Source organism: Sinocyclocheilus rhinocerous, unplaced genomic scaffold (assembly GCF_001515625.1).
Source record: "Sinocyclocheilus rhinocerous isolate Xijiao unplaced genomic scaffold, SAMN03320098_v1.1 scaffold2284, whole genome shotgun sequence".
Classification (NCBI taxonomy): domain Eukaryota; kingdom Metazoa; phylum Chordata; class Actinopteri; order Cypriniformes; family Cyprinidae; genus Sinocyclocheilus; species Sinocyclocheilus rhinocerous.
This window is the reverse complement of record NW_015651520.1, coordinates 70,702-96,221: the sequence shown is the minus strand read 5'-3', so window position 1 is coordinate 96,221 and position 25,520 is coordinate 70,702. Positions and strand designations below refer to the sequence as shown.

Sequence of the window (25,520 nt, the reverse complement as noted above, 5' to 3'; positions counted from 1 at the left end):
TATATATACTCAAAATCAAATAAATTCTGTAAATTCTGTTGAAATTTCAATTCAAAGAAAGCATTCTATTCTATCAAAGTATCATTATGTTTCATAATAATAAGAATTGTTTTTTAAGCACCAAATCAGCATATTACAATGATGGAGTAATGGCTGCTGAAAATTCAGTTTTGTCATCACAGGAATAAATTTCAAATTTCAAATGCATTAAAATTTAAAACAGTTATTTTAAATAGTAATAATTATTTACAATATTTTTACAGTTTTTAATGTATTTTTGATTAAATGCAACCTTGCTGAGCATAAGAAACTTCTTTCAAAAACATAAAAAAATACAGACCCCAAAGTTTAAAAGGGTGATGTGTGTATTATTATACAGCACATGTAAATAATGTTATATTTAAAAAGATCATTAAAATAAAAACAATAAAAATTCTGTTAAGCAGCGAATACATAAAAGCTCGCACACATACACACTTTTCACTCTTTTCTTTTTAAATTTTTTTCTGTTCTTTACTGAAATACTCACATGCGTCTGCATTCAACAGCCATCAGTGAAAGTTATCAGCTTTCATTTAGCAGGTTATCCATAATTGATTTCAGATGAACTGTGTTGATTTGCTCCACTTTAAAACCAGATCAAATTCAGCCAGACTGAAATCCTTGAATACAGTGTAGGACTTTTGCAGCTAATCTAACTAGGGTTAGCCATAATTGGACTGCCTCCATACCTGACCTCAATTTCTCACTACTTAAAAGGTCAGGCTTCAGGGAGACAATGTCTTTCTGCCTTAGTCTCTTGCTGGCAATCTACAGAAATGAAGAACGGACCTAGAGGATATGAGAAGAAAAAAATCAGTTATGCATTTACATTCATTTTGGCTAGTGGGCTATATGGAGAAACATCTACAGGAGGTAACAGCTATATAAAGGGTTAGTTCACCCAAAAATGAAAATTCTGTCATTAATTACTCACCTTCATGTCGTTCCAAACCCGTAAGACCTCCGTTCATCTTCGGAACACAAATTAAGATATTTTTGCTGCATTCTGACAGTCCCATAGACAGCAAGGGTCCTTAGTATGCTGTTTGCGTTCAGTGGATACTCTCCAAAATGGCGCTAGGGTGACGGAGAGGAGACGAATTGTTGAATAAAGACTTTTTTTTTTTCTTTTGCGCACAAAAAGTATTCTCGTAGCTTCGTAAAATTACGGTTTGAAACCGTGATGTCACATGGATTATTTTACCGATCCCCTTGCTACGTTTCTGGACGTTGATCGTGGTAGTACCCTTGCTGTCTATGGGAGGGTCAGAGAGCTCTCAGATTCCATCAAAAATATCTTAATTTGTGTTTCGAAGATGAACGGAGGTCTTACGGGTTTAGAACGACATGAGGGTGAGTAATTAATGACAGAATTGTCATTTTTGGGTGAACTATCCCTTTAAGTTATTCATTAAAAAACTTACTGGACAATCACGGTTACCCTTCACTCTCAGTAGCTGTATGAAAAAGAGCTGCTTGAACATTCTGCTATACACAACTCTTTTTGTGTTTCACAGAAGAAAGAAAATAACAGGTTTTGAAAGACATGAAGGTGAGTAAATACTTTTCTGGGTGAACTCTTTCTCTTTATAGCATGAACCCCTGAAGGACAGACAAATAAAATGCAGCTGATCTGTTCGCGAGAAGGAGAAAATAGACGACAACCTACTGAAGCATTGTTTTTGCCTGTCTGTTGGTTTTTATTTAGCTACAAACTTAATGTACCATGTAAACACAGAAACATAGTAAAGCAGCTTGTCGACTAGTGCATTGTAAAATCTAAATGTTTTCTTTTTCAAGGCTACTGTGTATTAAATGTGGAAAATATCACATCAACAATAAAACATCCTACAAATATATCATGCGTTATCAGAGCAGCGGGCCAGGTTTACGGAAGTACATTTTTCCCTCATCTGTCGGCTCCTTGGTGCGTAACGCTCACCCTCGTAAACTGCTGTCAAAACAGTCCCAGCTTAAAACAGCCCCAGACGGGAAGGGCAAGCAATTAAAGAATTAGACCTTCATTTTTCTGATGGTCTTTAGTCTGCAGCTGCTAATAGAATTGTGCATTTAAACGAGAGTGTGCTTTAGGAAGAGCTTTCTTGATTTGTGTTGCCTATGTGCTTAACTTTAATTACAAATCCCATTAGTCTTAAAAACGGTGCATTACACTGGCAATTTGATAAACAGATGGCATGACTCCCTACCTCACATCCACCACAGCACTCCACTCTGAATATGGGGAAAACATCATTACTTTCACTCAGGAGCCCTCACCCAATAAAATGAGCCAATTACCAAAAAGACGCTTGATCATTTTGCTGTTTGTCCTTCAGAAGACTTGCAAGCCAGCCAGCAATTTGCAATCCTCCTCTGGGTACGTGTGGGTGATGTGCACAACGATTAGCTGGATATGTGCCTTGATATTCTCAACTGGATGTAAAATATCTGGAATATCTTATTATTTTTCAAAGACAACAAGGGAAACTCTCTGTTGTTTGTAATTTCACCCCTCGCTATATCACAGGCAGCTTGGTACCGGCCTAGATCTATTATTAATGAAGACCAAGAATTAAACATTTTATGAGAATATGTGCACTTGACCACAATTTCCCAGTAGTCTAGCATAGAAACTTTTTGAGGGCTTCCTCACGTAGTTGCAAGAGTAAAAAGCAAAAAACAGGCAAGGGAACACATACTCTTGTGTAATAAATAGCTGATGTTTGCCGGTGATTCAAGGTGAACATGCTAAAAAAGGTAAATACTAACTGGCAGTAGCGAGAATGCTGAGATGAGAGAGTAAAATAAAGGCCTCTCATCTTAAATGATGGATAGGCCTGCCACACAAGGTCTAGAGGCAAAGAGCCCTGTCTGTTCGTGACCAACACTGTGATATGCCATCTCTCTCTCTCTGTGTGCTCTTAGGGTAGTGCCCATGGGACGTTTCCACTCTGAAGGACAGCCTATTACATGGTCAGGGTTGAGGAGTGCTGTCTCGCCTAAATTGGGAGCGTGGCAGGTGGATTATGCTGACACTCACACCATGGCCCTGGCTAAACGCATGAGCAGGTGGGTGAACCACTCAAGCAGAGGTCACGGTGCCAGTGAGGCCCGATCTGTCCTCTCATAGCCTCAGTCTTAGATGGCATAGTCCACCCACAGAATGTCTGATGCATATTGCGGCAAACTGGAAAAACCTTCTTGAGCTGAGCTCTAATCCGATTGCCTAACTCAAATTTCAGAAGTACTGGCACATAGGCGATTTATTAGTGGAATAACCACTGGATTTGCCAAAGATCGCAATGTTAGTGGCATCAAATCTTCAAAAAATGTGTTTGAGATGCTTAGTAGCAAGTTTACTAGATATACACAAGCAATCAAGCAAATAAAACCAATCAATCAATCAATCAATCGTCATTTATCTGTTAATACATGCGTAAATAAACAGTTAACGTGATCTAGTTAACTTTATTTATTTATCTACCTTATGTACGTTACATAAGATATATACACAGATATATATACAGCTGTTCAAAAATTTGGGGTCAATAAAAATTCATATTTTTGAAAGAATTTTCAAAGGATACTACATGCTCATTTCACTTTTAGATGACCATAAAGTCCAATGAACAGCACTTTTTTTTTTTTAATTGAATTTATATTTGTAACATTACAAATAAATTTACTTTCCATTTTGATCAATTTTATGCATCCTTTCCGAATAAACATAATAAACATAATAATAATAATAATAATAATAATAAAAAAAACTCATACATGTTGTAGTTTAGTCTAAGATCTGGGTAGCCCTGATTTAATTTCCCGAACCTTTGCCTTACAGAAACCTAGGATGTTGCTTATATTTTCCCTGTGAATAAATATTGTGGGAGTAGTAAACATCACCACAAGTATAAAAAAGAGAGAGACTGTGAAATTTAAGAAAAAACACCAGACATCAAAACAGCTGTGATGTGCTTGTTTGTTTGTTTATTTATTTAATTTTGTACGAGATGCAGAACTGAAACAGAGTCTGAGAAGCGTGTCCTTGAGAAGAACCGTAAGTGAAAGCAGACAAGTGAGTACTTCAAATTGAAACTCCAGAGAAACTCAAGCTTGTAGGTTGAGGCTGAAAGCAACTCATTTTTGTTGCCGAGCATGCTGAGATATGCTCGTAGCAACTCCAGTATTTTCTTCAAATGCAGTTCAACACGGAGTAGCATGTGGAACGGCTAGTGTGGTTAAATTCAACAAAATCGCACACCATTGAGATATGAAGTGATTGATTGCATTGGCCTGGTACCTAGTGAAAAACCCCACAAACCCTGTTGCAGAGTGAGAATGAAACATTACATCATTAAAATCTTTTCCACCAGGATGTTTATATCCCACGATCCCCCGCAAGCTTTGACAGGATCCACTCTAACAACCTTCAAAAATTGTGTTTTTGTCTGACTTCCAGATTTTGTTTGGAGGTGCTGCTGCTGCACTGGATGAACACGGTGGATGAATTCACAGAATATGTGAAATGACGAGTAAAGAATTGTGAAGGTTGGAGGAATATTACGAAAGCCATTAAGCAGCGCCCACAGCAGACAGAAAGCTCAGGCGACATCAGCATGCCCCGTGGCCCCCGCACAACCTTATCCCTCAGAGACGAAAACACAGCCCAGAACAACTGCAGCCACTCAGTTACATTAATATCACAAATTGGAGTCAGGAGGAACAGATAGCCATAGAAAATGAATATCTACTTTTCACTGGGTTTAAATTGAATTTTTTATGTGTCATGCAAATTAGACTATTTTGTCATATTTAAAATTGGAGGAACATGCTACAAGGAAGCAACGTGATCCAAAAAATACTAAATACATACCATGATATGTTCACAATCCATTAAGATGAATCCCAAGGTCTAGTGTTTACTCAATGGCATGTTTCTTCACCACCAATATAAAGTGAATGGATAAGTGCTCCTACAAATAGCCAACTCAAGGGCAAAACATTTACTAGGACGGAAAATAGAAAAAGGCCAGATTCAAGCTGATGTTTCATATTATAAGTTGGGTTAGAGGCTAATTGAACGGACTATTATACAGGCCTCCTGACACATTTGTTCTGCATCTGCATCATTTTACCTGACAGACACACAGGGCCATGAAAATAGTGCAATATTAAAATAGATCATCAAAACGAACAAAGAAAATGGGGAGAAAATTACAAAACAAAAAATGCTGTACAGCTAATACAAATAGATAGATAGATAGATAGATAGATAGACAGACAGACAGACGGACGGTCGGACAGATAGACGGACGGACGGACAGATAGATAGATAGATAGATAGATAGAGATAAGAAGGAGTGAATGAATGAATGAATGAATGAATACTTAAAAAAGAAAATGTACAAAAACAAAAAATGCTGTATATTATAACTAGATAGATAGATAGATAGATAGATAAAAAAGAATGAATGAACGAATGAATGAATGCTTCAAAACAAAGAAAATGTACCAAAACAAAAAATGCTGTGTTACAATAAATTAGATTAAAGATAAAACTAGACAGACAGACAGACACAGACAGACAGACAGACAGATAGATAGATAGATAGATAGATAGATAGATAGATTAACACAAGATCATCAAAATGAACAAAGACAGTGTGAAAAAATGTACACAACAGTATTCTGTTGAGTACAACAAATACACAAAAACTGAGACTTTTGAAATGAAGGTCAGCGGAAAAAAGCAAACAGTAGCACAATGGAACTGCCACCAACAGGACCCATCATTCCCTCCCAACATACCACTCTATTATATCTGGGCAACAGCCTAAAATGACAGCACTGATTACCAATACTGACCCTGAATAGCCAGTCACCTCTCTGCTCTGAGCGTGGATGGCACAGGGACTGCTGAGCACATAATCTTGATTAAGCAGAGCTGGCAGACTTCAGCTCTCGGGTGAACTCAACAGTTCTCAGATCAGTCTCAGCAGGGGTTGTTTTCATGTTGTGGCAGATGCTTTCCCAGCAAGGTCAACTGCTACGCTGAGAGAGACAGATGAAACATAAAACTGAGACAGAAAGGGAAAAAGTTGCAGCTGAAACTAAGGGTGCTCCGATTGATCGGCTACCGATCACTATCGGCCGATAATCACGTTGGGATGTTTGATCCGCGGTCTCTAAAAAGGCCGATCTAAAAAAAACGATCTCAAGCTGATGACGCTTCCGTGAGAGGTTTGGCACGACATGCAGCGGCACCGTCTCAGTCTCTGTCCGGCGCGGGTGAAATAATTATAATGCTGAAGGTGAGGTACTCGCCTTCATATTTCTTCATTAAATAACTTATAAAGTAATTTGAAAACCTTGTGTGAGACGTAATTTCACAAACAGTGAGAGTGAATCACCACTCGCGTGCGCGCTCTCTCGTTCTCTCTCAAAATGCGCAAATGGCTTCAAATCACCACACATCGCGTCTGTCTATAAGCGAGCTGCACGGTGCACAGTTGACACAGTAATTGTCACATTTCTTTTTAATTCTTGCCAGTGTTTAACCATTCAGCGCTCGCGCGCTCTCCTGGAGACCGTGCGCTCATGCCCACTCGCAGCGCACACACATAACGCCAGGTTCACATTACTCCGTTTGCAGTGCATACGTGGTGCGTATTTTTTCCGCACTCATGTTAACAGATTAATAAAGTGTGCACACTGCACACGGTTCCGGTCCTGCAGTGCAGAGATCGTTTCTGCACCGAGTCTATTGCAAGCGCTGAATTAAAGTAACAGCGCATTGTTTGCAGTAAATATGAACATGGATTGACACGAAAATGTAGTAATTACACCATAAATGCATATTATTAAAGTCTACTGTGTTTCACAGTCAACACATATGGCTTTTTGGCTAGGTTTAAAGGGAGAGAGCACTTTTAGATAAACAAGGCAATAATAGATGGCACTCGTGGAGGTAGGAAAACAAAGTTCTTTATGAACCACAGGATTGCTTGTAATAAAGATTTAAATGCAAAAGAAAAGGCAGTAGAGCTGACTATTTCTGTCAATGGTAAGTTTGTGATAACGTAAGAAAAGTAGTTTAAATGTTTTGCCACTTGCTTGAGCAACTTAATATATAAATCTAGAATTAAATGCAAAAGTAAAAAGCATTGAATAATGTGTTGCTTATATTTATTGTGCTTAAACATGTCTGTGAAAGATTGTATTACTGTACTGTTTACAAAAAGAATTGCAATGCTGAAAAAGCATTTCCAGTGAAAATGTTTGGATTTGAAATCAAAATAATGGATAAATGTTGTATTTGTAGTAAACAGCCACGGATCAGTAGCGAACTCTTCTGTGAAAGCACAGTCTGTGCTGCTTCCCCTTTCACAAGAGTCACCTAAGAGGGGAATTCCCCCCATTTTCAAAAAGAGTAAATGTCTAAAAATGTTGTGTGTTAAATGTCTAAAAAAATCCTGATTGGAGTATCACTATAAATAGTTATGAATGAATAAAAAGAAGGCTTTAAAAAGATCGGTATCGGTGATCGGTATCAGCAGATACTGCTTTCTGTGATTGGCGATCGGTGATCGGCCTCAAAAATCCTGATCGGAGCACCCCTAGCTGAAACAGTTATTAATTTTTTATCTCAAAGTACACCATTACTGTCTCAGTAGTATTATAGGCAATAGATCTAATAGAGCTCAATCTGGCCGAGCGACGAGACATCAACAACCAGCATTACCGTGCTGTGTCAGAGCAAGGGCTGAGGAAAAAACCATACACACTGTGCTCACTGCTTTCTTGAAAGCAAAGTAAATAATCTCATTTCATTTTCTTAATTTTTACATAAAATGTCATTTTGACTATGTGGATCAGGTCAAACTTTTAACCCTGTTGCCCACATTATTATAACAAAAATGACAATACTGTACACATATTTCTTTGGGAAACTCTTTTGGGAAATGTGTGTGTAAATAACTACAAAGCAGCATTTAGCCCCAATCTAGCTATTACCAGCTTGCATATTACTTGCAATATTTATGCCATTGGCCATTGTTTAAAGTTCTACAATATGAGCTATATATTTTGCAAAAATTAACAAAAAAATGAAACAGCTAATATATATTTCAAATAAATATATTTTTGCTCTATTTTTAAGTGTTTCAGGCTGTATGCCATATTTGTGGAAAGTGCACCCAATAATAATAATAATAATTTTATATATATATATATATAGTTTGTAGGGTATGGTTTGTAAAAAAAATTAAATAAATAAAAATAAAACGTTCCTTAAAGTAGGAACTTTAGCTTTCCCATCAGGTTTCCCATCCAGGTGCTGACCAGTCAACCCTGCTTAGCTTCAGTGAGTAAAAAAAAAAGTTTATGTGTATGTGTCTTACATGCCTGCCTGCAATCCCAAATGATGCTCTCTGACTGGCTGAAGAGAGATAGACCTTAATAGCTCCACACTAACTCCAGAAGGCAAGAAAGCTCTTCATTCAACAGATTTATTTATGTATGGATCTGTGCCGATGCGCTCTGTGCCTCTCTACAGATCACATGACATGTGTTCAGGGACTTTGATTCTGACTGGAGGAATGAAACTTTAAATGTTCTTCATAAAAGACAGAGAGGCTATAGACTGGGAAATTATCTTCCGTGTGAGCTCACATCTAGGAGGGGGGAAAAAATCAATGGAATCAAAGGCAAAAAGAAAATTAAATGTTCTCCTTCTATATTATTTCATAAGCCTTCTTGACAAGGCAGAAGTAGTGAACGTTACACTTAAAAATTCACCATATACTGTAGGTTTTATGTACTCAGATTAGATTCTCTTTCAATTCAGTTTGAAATACAAGCTTTTAGTTACTTATTTAGAGCATGAATATCTACTGTACGACAGCTTAAATAGTGGAATGCTGTGATCTCAGCTTCACTCGATCTGAGCTTGGCAATGATGCTAATGTTTGTGCACAGTCCAGTCTCAGTTTTATCTTAGGATGGGTTGGAAATCTGTAAAAAAAATCACTAAAAGTATAAGGAAACTAGACATAAATATTTAAATTCTGAACATTTAAATATGTATAATTTCTAAATGGCAATGCAACCTACATGAAACTGGGTAGCAGCCAGTCCTGTCCTACTATTAGCACTTCTGAGTGGAAAAAGCAGGTAGAAAGAGAGTGTGAAATTGGTATTCTGAGCTTTGAAGAAGAAATATTAGAGAAGACACATTTTAATTTGTTATTCAATGAAAGTAGACTTGCCTTTTTGATATTCTTCCTAAGAAAAGGAAGATTTCATCTGCCTTTGGTAGAATATGTGGTCAAGGGACTGAGCTTACTTTGATAAGAATGTCAAAAGCACTGGTGCTGTACTATTAAATTAAACTAAAATAAAACAAAAATGATTTTTATTTAGTCATTTTACATTATCGGTAGCACTGAATACAGTCTCTTTGACTGATGCTGTATGCAGCTGTTTTCAAACACTTACACGTGTATAACCATGTGCACTCTGAAGAACGCTCTTGGCAATGCAGCTGCAAGCAAGAACAGTCAAATGCACATATATTATGTAAACAAAGTGTGTTTTTCTTAAGTCAACGTAAAGTGGCAGAGCAAAAATAAAATATTAGATTTGTGCATTGGACCATACAGTGTAAATACAGCTGAACAGACCTGGCTGCCGCTATCTGTTACTGTATAGTGTATGCCATTAATATTCATCAACCAATAACACTGACAAGAATGCTGAATATACATTCAAAAGTTTGGGATCAGTAAGATTTTTAATGTTTTTTAATGGAGTCTCTTATGGTCATCAAGGCTGTATTTATTTGATCAAAAATACAGAAAAAAACAGTAATATTGTAAAATATGATTGCAATTTCTAATATTGGTTTTCTATTTTAAATACTTTAAAATATAATTTATCTCTGTGACGCAAGTGCTGAATTTTCATCAGCCAGCCAGTCTTCAGTGTCACATGATCCTTGAGAAATTATACTAATTATTGTTATACTACAGTGTTGAAACTGTTGTGCTGCTTAATATTTTTTTGGAACCTGTGATAATTTTTTTCAGAATTCTTTAACAGCTGTTTGTTCAAAATAGAAATCTTTTCTAACAATATATTAATATATTATTACTGTTATTATTATTTCTTATTATATAGTGAGCAGCCAAAATGTATTTGATTAAAAATACTATAAAATAGTAATATTGTGAAATAATATTACAATAAAAAAAAAAAACAGACATACATATTTTAATGTAATTTAATCCTGTGATGACTTTACTTCAGTCTTCAGTGTCACATGATCCTTCAAAAACTATTCTAATATGTTAATTTGATGCTCAAGAAAGATTTCTCGTTATCATTAATGTTTAAAAAAGTTGCGCTGCTTAATATTTTTGTGGAAATCTGATACACTTTTCTGATGAATAGAAAGTTCAAAAGAACAGCATTTATTTGAAGAAGAAATATTTTGCAATGATAAATATCTAATAATAATAATAATATTAAGATATAAGATAAAAAACTTCATTTTGGTTCTACTGCATGTTGTATTTTGTTTTGCTTTTAACGGTTAAATTGCATAAGATTTAAATAAAGGAGTGCTGTATATTCACTGAAATATCAGCATTTCTATAATCCGAACAATATCCAACTGACCGAATCATAGATTGCCTGTCTTCAACACTAGCTAACAGACAGCGCTGACAGTGCAGTATAGGAGTGTCTGAGATCTGTAGTGGCCATGGGAACTGGACTCTAATCACAACAGAAGATTAGACACAACGTGTCCATGTCAAACTCACACCAAGCGCCCCTCTCCCTCCTCATGGATCTACCAAGCTGGCAGCCGTTTGACTGAAAATCGTAGAAATTGCATCTAATCTCATTAGAATGACAGCATACAATACTGCACTCACCCCGACACCAGAACCACAGACAGCACAAAACAATGACACAAACACAACAGGAAGAGAGCCTGCTGTTGCCAAGTGAGTGACATGCAATAACATGTTCAGCTGTTTCCCTGTTGGCTCAACAGAGGCTTGAACATCCAATCTTGTCTGAGCTCGATTTCCCCCCTCTGCAAACAAATAGTGAAAAAAAAGGCTGTTATTCACTCTCATTCCTTATGTATCCCCACATGAGCAAGAGGCAGGCAGGTGGAGAAAAAGAACAGAGCAGGAAATGACACGCTGATAGGCCGCTGTGATGACATGGCATCTAAAAGGTCAGCGGTGACGGCAGTGCCACATCATAAATATCCCACATCCCCAAATGCCCTTAGGATCCATTAATCCTGTATGTTAAATGCATAACTGCAAAACATGAACTTGATATCACACATTAAATCCTGCAGAGGTTTGGATCGATACCTGAATTTTGGCTTTGTTACAAAAACCAGCCTTTGGTATCACTGTATCCATACTCATAAAATAAACAGCCTTAGCCAACTGATGAAATTGAACTAGGACTATCTATATATCAATCATTTGTGCATAATTTTGTAATTTTTAGTGTTAATACATTAAGTTTCTTGTAAAAGGTTTGTGTTTTTACACTAAATATCTGGTAAGTATATCAGACAGGATGGTCTTTCTGCATTATACATGTCAAAGCTTGAATCTCATACATTGTTATTAACATAATATTATCATTAATACCGACTTTAAATGTTCTTGTGGATAAATGGAACATGAGGTAAAATGCAACTCAGGGCTCAAAGAGGGTAATTTGTGCATGGACATCTGTAAAAAAACATCAAACTGAGTTATGTATCCATCGTGTTGTATTATTGAGTACAGGTTTACAGTCCGCATATTAACTTGTCTCTTTTTCTGTGCATCTGGGAAGTTGTCCAGTGAACACGATCTGCATGATGGGAGGCAGGGAAACATTGGCCTGTGTCCCTGGCAATCCCTACCGAGACACAGTCCTCGTCCTACCCAGCGCAGAGCTATCATAACCAGACATGGCAACAATCAGCTTGTGAAGCAGGAGGAGGCGGCTAGAGGCCCCCTATGTGCGGTGAAAGAGAGTTGGAGGATGTCTGAAGCAGGTTGAGAAAGAAAAGAACAGGCAGGCGTGAGTATTTATTACATTCAAGAGGAACCATTTTGAGACTGAATAATGAGTCATGCCCTGTAGGTTTAAATGATACCGTCGGAAATAAACCTAAATGCATTTGTTTATATCAATTCAACATGAAGCTGCATTCAGGAGACACTATTTATCCATCTATAAATGTATGAACTGCTGTTCAAATATTTGAGGTCAGTATTTTTTAAAGAAATTATCAAGTGGGCTTATTTATTTATTTTTTATTTTTTATTTCTTTTATACATTTTTAGAATTATAATTATTGTTATGATTATTGGACTTTAATATTTTTTTTCTGGTTTAACGCTTCATTAAACTGAAACTTCAGCTTTGCTATCAGAGCAATAAATGACATTTTAAAACATATTAAAATAAAAACATTTATCATTTAACATGTATATAAAACATTATTTTAAATTGTAATAATATTTCACAATATTAATGTTTTTTACTGCATTTTTGATCTAATTAATGCAGCCTTGGTGAGCAGAAGAATGTTCAAAAACATTAAAAAAAAAAAAATTAGACCCCAGACTTTTGAATAGATAAGAATATTTATCAAAACTATATTTGCACAATCATTGTCTATATGACAATTTACAGATTAATGTATGTTTAGGGTCACCAGATCCCACTCAGACACTTTTAAAAACTGCCCAAAGAAAGGAAAACAGCCAAAAAAGTCCATCTGCATATAGTCAAATAATTCAAAAATAGCATTGCAGCCCTTTAATATGGTAGCTGGCAGATATTCAAAAAGGCAAAATACCTATCATTTAAGATATATACATATCTTTAATTGCACAAAATCACAAAGCGTTCACACAAGGGAGTTGTAAGGATTATGCTAACAATGAGAACATTGCTCCCAGCAGGTGATCTGAAGTACGGCAGTAATTGTCTTTAAAGTTACTGTTGAAGGCGGTGCTGCTGAAGAAGCACTGCTTTTAAAGGGGTCATATGATGCGATTTCAATTTTTCCTTTCTTTTTGGAGTGTTACAAGCTCATGGTGCATAAAGAAGATCCATAAAGTTGCAAAGACTAAAGTCTCAAATCCAAAGAGATATTCTTTATAAAAGTTAAGAGTCAGCCACACCTACCTAAAACGCCTCGTTCTAACACGCCCCCACATACCTATCGTTTATAATGGGTTTTAATGTTTTTGTCTCATCGCTCCGGCCTGACAGGGCATCATCACAATATGGTAAGGGGCGTAACATTTCCGTCACACGCTTGAGGTATTCGGCCAATCACAACACACTGTAGATCTGGCCAATCAGAGCACACCTCGCTTTTTTAGACCGATGAGCTTTGTAAAAATCAACGCTTTTCAGAAAGGCGGGGCATAGAGGAGAAACAATAATGTACAGTATGTGGAAAATAATGTTTTTTTTTTTACCTTAAACCGCATAAACACATTTCATTACACCAAATACACAAAATAATGTTCTTTTTAGCAGCATCATATGACCCCTTTAAGGCAATGAATCAGAGACAAAAATTTTCTCAAGAGTTTGTCTGAGATCCTCTATAAAACATCCCTTATTAAAAAGATAAAAGATTTAAAGATGATAAAATGATACGCAACTTCTCCATGTTGGCATCTGCCTAGCTTTTTCAAAGTGACAGGCACACACACCATTTGCATGGACATACAGCCTTTAATTATTTGCATTTAGCATTGTATATTAGATTTTTGGTGTTGCTATCCACCAGTTGAGAACCACTGGACTAGTCTAGTTTGTCAATGAACTAGTCAAACTCTCTATTCAACAGCTGGTTGGTGAATCCCAACAGTACCACAGAACATCTTGCTTTCATGTATCTTCTGAATAAAAACCTGATTTATACACAAATAAACTACCTTAAACTTGAGTCAGTGTGTCAAACCTCTTGAGGTGGTCAGATGTGAGAAGAACTGAGATGAGAAAGAGGATTGTCCCACCGCAACACCCTTCCAAACCCACCAATACAACACCCTTGGGACTTGGCAGCACTTATCCGGCAGCCCAAAGATCTGAGGAATTAGCACGTCTCCCCCCAGTCCCTGGTAAAACGGCCTCACTTAAAATCATTTAACACTCTAGTGAGCATGATACATGAAGTACTCCCAACTGTCATCCTGTGGAAAGTGTGAGAGTGGAAGAGGAAAAGACAAACCGGGAGGGAGGGCGAGACGAAAGAGTCCTTATTGACCTGCCTTAAATGCTTTTTATTTTTTCAGCACCTGTCACGTTGTATTGTGTTCACATTATACAGTGTGTTTTCTAGTGTGTGATATTGATGAGGAATGACTTGACATACTGTAGGCAGCATGTGTGTGTAAAACCTGGCTGAACTCAGTGTCTGTCCATTGAATTAAGTGGATGAGATCCAGCGAGTTTCAAACTATTTCAGTTTAACAGCAAGCAGCAGAGGTCATGGCAATGATGCATCGTCCTCATAAGATGCACTGATCTGCAACCTTTGCTGCTTAAACAAAGGAGTCAGCATGGCAGCCTTTCTGTAGTAATGCAAATCGTACGTGAACATATGAATGTTTAAAGGGGAAATCTATTGCCATAAAGGGCAATTTTTAAATAATGCTTCAATCTAATGAGACCATATTTTATAAGCTCCGACTCGAGCGCAAGAAAAAAGAAATAAAGGTTTCTATAAACTTCCAGTTCCTTAATAATGTGATAAAAATGAGGATTGTCATTAAAACGCAGTGCCTGAGGAATTTAATAAAAACTGATTTTCATAAAGTTGTGATTTTATACCATCTTTCATTAAAAAAGTAACCCTTATACTGTTCCAAAACTCTGTGAGTTTCTTTCTTCTGTCAAAAACAAGATATTTTAAAGAACTGCTTTTGTCTATACAATGAAAGTCAGTAGGGTCCTGTGATGTTTTAACATTTAAAAAATAAAATAAAATAAAAATATTTAGTGTTCCACAAAATGCATACAAGGTTTAGAGTTACACAAGAGTTAGTGAATGACGACAGAAATGTCTTTTTTGGGAGAACAGTACAATTTGGTCAATTTTGGTGGGCTTTCAAAAGAGAATAAAACTTTTTATAGAAAGGAAAAGTTGAAAACAAAAAAAAATGGATATAGCTATTTTTAAAATGACAAACAGGCAATAAAGTAGTTTTTTTACTTGTTAAATTAATTAAAAAATCCAAAAAAGATTGTTCTATTTTGCCAGCCAGTTGAATAAAAGATGCTAAAGAAGGATTGCCATGGATTCAAGCACTTTAGCAGCAACATGATAAGAAATGCTTGTGGAATTGGCCATCTGAAAATGTCTGAGGCAGACTTTACTTAGCAGATTTCATTTTAGGTAAACTAAAAATGTCTTGGATAATGAATAAGTAATAAAGTAACTGTTTGAAAAAGGCTTTCTTCAGCTGAAACAGAAGAACATTGCACTCTGATAATTTCAATGTATCATGTATTGTGTTATATTATAAACACAATGGATGATGATCAGTATTGACACAGCCCTCAAAATGAATTAAAGAACATTTTTAAATGGCAGTTCAAGTCAAAATGGAGAGAAACAAACTTTTGTTGTATAACGCATGTAGTTCTTTCAAAATTGAAAGGGTCTTGTTGTTTGTGTCTCCTAATGGTAGTTAAACAGGTACCCTGGATGTACAGTACCATCTACGCCAACATACAGAAATGCCCTCGTTTAGCAAACAGCTTGTACTGAGAAATGAGCAAAACACTGGCCCTATAGCTCATTTTGTTCAGATACACAGAGCTGAGCGAGGAAATTTCCTGTTACTGCTTGCGTAATGAAAACGCAGAGTGCTTAATGTCACTATTGAGAGTGTATGTGCAGATGGTGTGCGTTCCTCACTGCTCAGTTCTGACGGCGCAAATAACTAGCTACACATTTTACATTTTTGATGAGACCCCCTCTCAACACACTTTGGCAGCACTGCTTGAGCAAACAAAACAGACGTGCAAACAATATCTTTCCATGAATGTTAGCATAAGTTTTATAGGGTATCTCTGAAGGCCTGACTTAACAAGTGTTGAGTCAGAAGAAGAGATTTGTTTGATATGAGACAGGCTTCAAAGACTACAATGAGTTCAAGTTTTACAGAAAACATCAAAAGTGTGCAAAATGGAAGGACTTTTTAAAGTAAGTTATAAATAATTTCCATAAATTTTTAAATAAACATATGACTATAACACATTAAGTAAATGATATAAATAGCAGATGCACACCTCAGTGTCATTATTGTTAACTTAAATTGTTAATAATTTTCAAAAGCTGAAATAATAAAAAATATTTAAAAAATTACATTTAAAACATTTGAATTAGAAATGAAAAACAAAAATTAGAAATATTATTATAAAAATCAAAGATACATAGAAATATTTTTTTAAAAAGCACTATGAAAAGTTTGGTTAAGACTAGACTGCACAATTTAATTGGTAATTTAACATACAGTAATTCATTTAATGAAAAATAATGCATTGTAGTTATACCTCTCAAGGTTTAAAATGATCACTTTTGCTGAATCGCAGAGATGCTAAAAATGCAATGCAAAGGTTAAAGAGAATTACATTTTTTAAATGTATTAAATTGATCAAAAGTGACAATAAAGACAATGCTACAAAAAACGGTTTCAAATAACTGCTATTCTTTTGAACTCTTAATTTATTATTTTAAGCCATCTTAGGAATAAATAACATTTCAAAATCTTAAAAGAAGAAACCGTTATTTTAAATTGTAATAATATTTCATCATTTTACTCTTTTTACTGTGTTTTATATTAAATAAATGCAGACTAGGTGAGAATAAGAGAACAAAAACATTATAAAAATCTTACCGACTCCTAACTATTGAGTGGTTGTGTATATTTTACCTCTTTGGTACAGACCAACATTTCAAAAGTAGTGCAGAGGAAATGCAAGTCTACCTCAGATATACTGACAAAATTAATAGCAAAATGGATTTCTGTGGATGGCAAACCAGTGATATAGGCTACTTACTGTATGTTCAATTATATGTAAATAAAACATATTGACAACCATTTTTTAACTATTAAACAGTACTCAACATCATTTACTTATTTTGACATTCTCATCTGGGGGCTTTTTTCAAATATTGCAAATATTTGAAAATATTTTGCAAATATTGATTTATGATGTTTATTGTGATTCATTTACTAACTAATCAGCATATCCTGCAATTAATTTGATTGGAATTTGTAATCGATTGACAGCGCTAGCTAAAATCATTCGGTCTGCAGTAATCTATAAAGCTGAGTCTGAAGAAGATCCAATTGCTTTGCATTTTAAATTAACTCCAACTGTCACATGGATAGTAAAGACTGCAATTTAAAAAAAGAGTCGTTTTATTGTCTCTGTTCAGTGGTTTTAAATCTCGAAGATAAAAAGTTCATAAGACGAACATCAATCTGTCGCATATTTAACCTGCATTTAGTGATGTGATGCCTCTAAGAAAAGGAAGGTAACCTTAGCCCAGAGTTCAGCCGATGCTCCATCCATTACAGACACTTTGCCCTGGTTTGTTACTCCACAGATAGATCTCTCAGCGCTCGCTGCTCGACAGGTCACATCATTACTCTGCAAACTTTGAAGATGGATAGCTGCAAACTTTTGATCGCTCTCATTAGCCCAAACAACCGGCCTAGGCAGACAACAATGTGGCAAGCAGGCTAATGATTTCTCATGGCCTTGAACATCTCCGCCTCCCCTCCAGGGTCACTCCACAGATAGAACAACAGACTGATGAAAGAGGGGGAGGCAGAAGAGCAGCAAAGCTTCCAGCTGTTTACACAAATGCTTCGATTGCTTGGTCCAAATCAGAGTTCAATCCTAACCACCAACCCCAACCCCCACAGGTTGCTTTTCTTGTAGTATTTCACCAGATGTTGGAGGAAATATCAACAGCCATGTCTGTATTATTGGAAAAAGCCTCCAAATGTATATATAAGCAAAAAATGATATAACCAAATAAGCACCCAACAACAAATCTGTTGATGATAACCAGCCAAAGAGTCAATCAATATATTAATTAATAAGCTGTTTCTACACAAAATCAGTTTATTTAGCATGCCAGAGCATCTCCTCCATTGACTTCCATTTAAACACAACACCCTCTAAGGCTCCTTATTTCCAGTCGCTGTTTTTAAGTTAACCTCGACAGCATCCACTATGGTAGAGGTTTTGATATTTAGCTCCGAACTATGTTGTCATCAGTGTATTATCACAGTGATAGATAGGGATGTAACGATTAACCGCGAGCCGGTTGAAAATCGATTCAAATACGTGACGATTCAAATCGGTTGAGATGCTAAACAAATCGCGATTCAGTTAGGGGTAGGAGTTTATATGAATGTATGTCTGAGGGGAACTTACTGTCTTTCGATGGTATTTTTTATTTTCCTCTTGCCTCTGTAAAATGCATATCAGGGCTCTAGACTCATTCTTCCCACTGGTCGCTCTTTTGCAACTAACTTTCTCAGCTGGTCGCACAAACTGCTTTGTTTACAGCGGAAACCAAGGAAACGCTTTAAGCGCCACCTGTTGGCAGAGAGTGAATCTGCGTCTCATTCAGCTCAGCTGTTTCGGTTTCATGCAGATATTTAGAAATTATACAATGTAATTTAGATTAAAACGGCTCATGTTTCATGTATGCAGCATCTTTGTTTGGATCATGATTAAAATGCAGTGGTTGCCTCTAATTTTAAATGGAAAGAGCACAGACAAAGCCTTATTTTGTTTATATGAAGATATTTATTTTATTTGTGTTATTTATTTTATTTGGGGCTTGTTTTAAATTTTCAATTTAGTTTTGTTATTTACATTTACATTATATTTAAATTTTGTCATTTAGCAGACGCTTTTGTCCAAAGCGACTTACAAATGAGGACAATAGAAGCAATCAAAACCAACAAAAGAGCAATAATATGCAAGTGCTATATTAGTATATTATTATAGTGTTATATTTCAATTTCACAAAGAAACGTACAGTATTTTGTCTAAGCAATAATAAAAGGACACATTTAATTTATAATTTGTCTTAAATCTCATTTTGTTAAAAAAAAATTGTGAATCGAATCGAATCGTAAAAACAAAATCGGGAATCGTGAGTTGAGTGAATCGTTACATCCCTAGAATAGACCTACTAAAGGCAGCTGTTTTCCACTGAAGCTAGACAACAACTCAGGAGCAGAAGGTAAACTTCATGGTTTGGAATGAAGAAGACCTTTTTTTTTACCATTCTTTGTGGTTTTTTGATGTGAAAACAGCTTTCACAGCAACCAACCAAACAAACTCTGATATCCTAGCTGGAAAATCCAGATTAAGATCCAGATAAAGGTTGTTTCGGAATATGGTTTTTAGTTGCTCTTTAGCTGTTCCAAGCTGTCCATGTTGGACCAACAACAAACCAGCTAGCAGCTTAAGATGGTAAAGCTGGTTTTCCAAACATGATGGTTGTCAATCAGTTTGGACCAATTAATGCCTACCTCAGATTTACTAATAACCATCTTAGGCCAGCTATAAACCATATATCCTGTTTGAAAAATACAGATTCCCTATCAGGGATCATATGGACAGTTAAAGGGATAATTCACTCAAAAATGAAAATTCTGTCATTAATTACTCACCCTCATGTCATTCCAAACCCGTATTATTTTTGATGAAATCTGAAAGCTTTCAGATGCTGCATAAACAGAATCGCAACTGACACGTTCAAGGCCCAGAAACGTAGTAATGACATCGTTAAAATAGTCCATGTGACATCAATGGTTCAACCGTAATTTTAACGGTCTTACAGGTTTGGAACAACATGAGGGTCAATAATGAATGACAGAATTTTTGGCTGAACTATCCCTTTATAAGCTGTAGTGTGAAAAGTGTCCTACACAAACACACATATACACACAAACCTGGTTGATGATAAAGATCCCATAGCCGATCTTCTGTCTACGCAGGACTGGGTGCAGGTAGTGAAGCCAATATTTAAGGTGGTTGTCTCTGTGTCTGAACGGGATGATGATGGCCACCTTTTGTTTTGGCCGGCAGTCCGGAGGAGTGTATTTCCCCCCTTCTGTCACATTAGGGTTCTCTCTCTGCACCCGCTCGAGGGTTATCTGGGAGCTGAATTCGATGAGGAGACGTCCCACTGCAGAGCAGAAAAGAGGGGCAGTGAGAATTTATGAGAAGTTTCAACAGAATTACTTCAAGTGAATTTGAGAATGGTTATTACAGTTAGATCATTACAATAACAATACAATCACCACTAGCTGTCTGTCCAGCAGAGGAAGCGCAAAACGTTTCTTTGAGTCTCTATACCTCTTCATTGATCCACAGATCTTAAGTTGAGACAACCAATCAATAAAACAGACCAAGGCTTGATTACTTGTTCACACAAAGACTTTGAACGAGTCTTAGCAGTAAAAGATTTCGCCTAGCCACAATCTAATCCCTATTTGCTGGTGAACTGACGTAGTTTTGGCCGCAGGGACTTCTACAACACTCATTAGCGAAGGAGTCTGTGCTGCTACTGAATATGTATGGAGGGACATTTTTAGGTAACAGCATGATGTTTTCTCATCTGATCATAAAGATTCAGTATGTCTAGAAAAATCTAACGCATAGCAAATCAGCTATGTTACTGAATCAAATATGGTAATTAAGGAAAATATTAGATAAACAATTCTAGATTAGACACAACTGTGCTAACTTTTAAGGCTGATTGCATTTCTTTTATCAAGGAAGCTTTTTCCATTATCTGTAAATCAGCAAACGTTCCTAAACTTGGGTCCGTTAAGGATTTCATGTGGTCTGCGAGTTGATTGGCTAATAGCTGAGGGTAGAAAAGAAAGCTAAATTGACCAAATAATTAAACTTGTCAAGAAAAATTGAATTAGTTTTAACACTGAACTGAATCAGATGAAATCAACTCATGGCAATTACCTAACAAACTGGGTTAAAATTAATTTGTGATAAAGTGTTTCTGTTGTGTCACTGAAGTTGTATGACACTTGTGAATACAACTAGCGAAGATTGGTTCATTTAAGGTCATTAGCAAAACAGCAGTCTAATTTCAATAAAATAATAAAACAGCAATCTAGCAAAATTCTGGAATGGTGAAAGTGAGGCTATTTCCTTGGGGTGCGCAAAAAGTCAGTAACATATTGGTTAAAACACCAAACTTATTTAATAAAAAAGTTTCAGTCGATACTGGATATGTATTGGGACATATTAGATTTTTAATTGTTCTTCCTGTCTATACAAAAACTACCATCTAACACTCACTTAAAAGTCATCTCTAAAAATACTAATAATTTATTAAAACTGTTAAATGTAACCTTTGCAAATCCCAAAATTGGAGATCCATTTTTACAATGTTGTGATGCCTATTCTCCTGAAGCATTTAAAAAGACTTTCTTTTACAATTTATTGAAATAAAATAGTACCATGTACTGTTTATCAATCATGAAAATACATGAAACATGAAAGTACGTATCACCTTTTCTGCATATGCAATATTTTATATATTAGTGTGTCGCTACTATTTCAAAAAAGTTTTGAGAACCACAGCTCTAAAGTATACTACCATTCAAAAGTCAAAAGTTGGTCCCACTTTATATTAAGTGGCCCTAATACCTGTGTACTTACTGTACATAGTAACTAGATGTGTACGTAGTATGTAGCCACAGTGTAAGTACACTGGTACATAGTATCTAGAGCTGTAATATTTCTGTAACTACACACATGTAACAACCCTCCGAATGAGTTGTGTAAGCACAAATGTGTAACAGCAGGACATATATAACTACATTTTGTAACAACAATATGTATAAGAGTAATTGGAACAATTTGATCCAGGGGGTGGAGGTAGGTAGGTTTAGGGATATGTAAAGTGGGAGGAGTTGGATCTCAAGTTGGTGGAGTTGGTGCACCACTGTAATACCAGTGTACTTACATGGTAACTCCTCAGGAACTGTCCACAATATAAAGTGTAACATTCTATATATATGTATGTTTATATGTAAAGCCTAACTTACTGGCCGCTGCTGTGTAACATCAGAGTAATTACATGGTAAATCCATAGGAATTGTTTACTTAATATAAAGTGTAACACTTTCTTTACCAAAAGTGTTGTTAGACCTGTTACAAATTTGTACTTTCATTACCAAAAAGTGTCGTTACCAATGTTCTGTTACACATTTGTATTTACACATACCATTCAGTGGGTTGTTACATATGTGTAGTTACACAAACATTACAGCTGTAGATATTATGTACCAATGTGTACTTACACTGTGGTTACATACTATGTACACATCTAGTTACTATGTACGTACACAGGTATTAGGGCCAGTTAATATAAAGTGGGACCCAAAAGTTTTTTTAAGAAATTAATACTTTTATTCAGAAATGATGCATTAACTTGATCCAAACCAACACTAAAAGACATCTACGGTATATTGTTTTTTCAGCACAAAGATTTCTATTCCAAATAGATAAGCTATAATAAGCTAGATTAATTACATTTTAAAATACATTAAAACAGAAAACAGTTCATTTAAATTGTAATAATATTTTACGATATTAATACTTTGACTGTATTTTGATCAAATAGCTAAATGCAACCATATGAGACTTCTTTCTCTTTTTCTGTCTCTTACCGACCCCAAACTTTTGAATGGTAGTATATAATAGTATCATGCATTTCATATACAAGTGTATACAGTGTAACTTTAAAGTATAGGTAGGTCACGGACAGCAGTTATAAAAGATCACACATCAAGCACCACTGTGAAATCTGACCCTTCCACACCTGGAAGTGATGGAACTTAGTCATTGAGCTGACCTTGGCAGCAGCAGCAGCTATTCAGGTACCGTCACATCAATTTAGATGTGAAGAACAGCAGCTTTGTGTAAACATCTCACAGCCTGCTACTCTATTTTGGGAGGCAGAGGACAGGTCCGGTTAAAAATACATTTATAGTTGATTGTATGCGAGGCCTATTGCTGCACCTGTGCTCGTTTCCCTATCAGCCACATCATTAAACTAAGTAGCAGCAGGTCAGCAGGGTGCAGCACGGTTGTTTGCGGATGTAATTGAGACATTGTTCCTGTCCGGAGATAAAGGTACTTGCCCTTAGAGAACCTTCTGAATGCAAGATCAGTGTGTTTATTTCTAGCATTCATTCAATCAGATATGTTGACCGTGACAATTTCATAGTCAGATGTTTATAATGACATTACGCTTCTGTGGTGTTCTGCTATCATCATCCTGAGCTCACTCGGATTGTTTCCATAAATACGCTGTAATTGACCGCTCCTCATGTACACAGAGAGATAGAACGGAAGAAAAAAAGGGCTGCTGTGTCCACTTTTTATGAGATGCAGCCACCAACCTAATTACAAGCTCCTTCTTTCAATAAATCCGGTGTGTGGCGTCACCGTGTGCCAATCCCCTCAATCTCTCCAAAGGTCCCTTTGAAGTGATCTCTACAAAGGCTCATTGGATCCAGCTACTTCTAATTAGCAGTGTTATATGAGTAAGGCAAGCAGTCAAGTGGCATGCGTGGAAGGGAATTGAGAGAAAATGGTCTAGAGCGATGAATACCTTGCTATCTGAACACCTGCTCTCATACAGAGTGTTCCATCCACTCTGATCGCAAATGACTGAGGCCATTGATAAGACTGGAGGAGGTAAACAATTGCCTCCGGTTCTTCTGCTGCCTCGTCATAACATTCTTGTTGCAGCGTAGTCTCAGCTTCAGGAGTCAGGGTGAAGAGATTTTTACAAGGATCAAAAGGTATGACTTTATTATTAGTCTTTAAATATTAGTTGTTTTTTTTTCTTGTGAATGTGAAAGTATTTGAATGTACTTGGAATTTATACCTTAGGAAAAAAGGATATTTATATTTATTATTAGGACTTTATTAATTATAATACTCAATTGAAAACAATAAATAATTATATTACTATATTATTAGTTTTGATATTATTATTTAATATGATTTTCACTATTGCTGATTTCAAATATATGATTGAAATACTATCTTCACACACAGGTCTTTGGTTTTTCCCAATTCCCAAACCTATAGAAAACAGCATTACCAAGATGGCCACCAAGGAACTGGCCTGCCTTAAAGGGACTTTGACTAAGTGCATCCAACACGACATTATATAATATCAGCCAGGCCACCGTGAGGGATAAACCCAATGAAACTGTAATATACTGTACTGTAGGTGCCTCAAAGCACAAAGGGTTTATTACCTGGATCTCTTGGCCACACACACTCGCTTATTGGCTTTCTCTCTCTAATTCTCTCTATTTCCATCACACTTTCTCCTGACCCCTGCAGAGCTCTAGCATGGCTCTCAGGCCAACTGCCAACAAAGTTACGCAACATCACCACAAATAATAATGTAGGCAGCTGGAGAATGGGAGAGAGGGAGAGAGAGGGAAAAAAGAAAGGAGAGTAATGTACAGTATTGTACTGTAGAGAGAAAGGGAGTAAGAGAAACAAATCCTGTCAAAAGCACAAACACTTCACCAGCACACACATGTCACCCATTGAGTCATAGTTGGAGGGAAGGTCAGGCTTTTTCCTGTTCAGACAGGAGATTTGTAGTATCTGTAAAATCTACTTAACTTAAACTGGGTTCAAGCACAATCCAATTATTTCTCTTTACTTTGACACCTGCTGTGATGCTCAAATCCAAACAGTGAGAACATCCTCCACCCAGCTGTAACCTTTAGCACAGGGCTTTTAGCCAGACACTTAAACCTCTGATCTAAGATGAGGGAGTATGCTTTGCAGTGAGAGTGCTTTGCCTTTATATTTCAAATTATGATATTCCTTTTTTTATAATATTTCTTATGTTCCTTGTAGTGACTTTTAAGGGACAGTTTTTTTTTTTTTTTTTACATACAATAAAAGTTGGTGGTGTCCAGTGTTGTTTTGGACCCCATTGACTTTCATTGTAAAGACAGAAGTTGAAACATTCTTGAAAATCTTTTATTTTGTGTTATGCAGAAAAATAAATGTCATACAGGTTTGGAACAACATGAGAGTAAATAATTTTTTGGTAAACTATCTCTTTAAATCAGTGTTAATTTAAAAAAAAAATTCACCGACGACAACGAGACAATAACGAACAAAAGCTCTTTTTGAATGACAAAAACTATGACGTAAATCTATTGACATTTTCGTCAACGAATAAAAACGAGACGAAAATGTTAGAGAGGGACGATTTGGGATGAGATTCATTCAGAATGAATCTGCTGCGTGGTTCGGAGGTTAGATGCGTACATATGAACCGGCGGGACATAAGCTAACATACACTTGCTGCACGT

At 36.2% G+C, this 25,520-nt stretch overlaps 1 protein-coding gene across 1 annotated transcript in view; it reads right to left on the bottom strand.

Moving 5' to 3' along the window:
* Positions 1-25,520, bottom strand: part of LOC107713046 (beta-1,4-galactosyltransferase 2-like) — a 92,003-nt gene that overhangs the window by 16,023 nt on the left and 50,460 nt on the right. Inside the window, exon 3 of the mRNA XM_016518465.1 lies at positions 20,085-20,320. Within this exon, the coding sequence (XP_016373951.1) occupies positions 20,085-20,320 (236 nt within the window). The remainder of the gene's footprint in view (positions 1-20,084; positions 20,321-25,520) is intronic.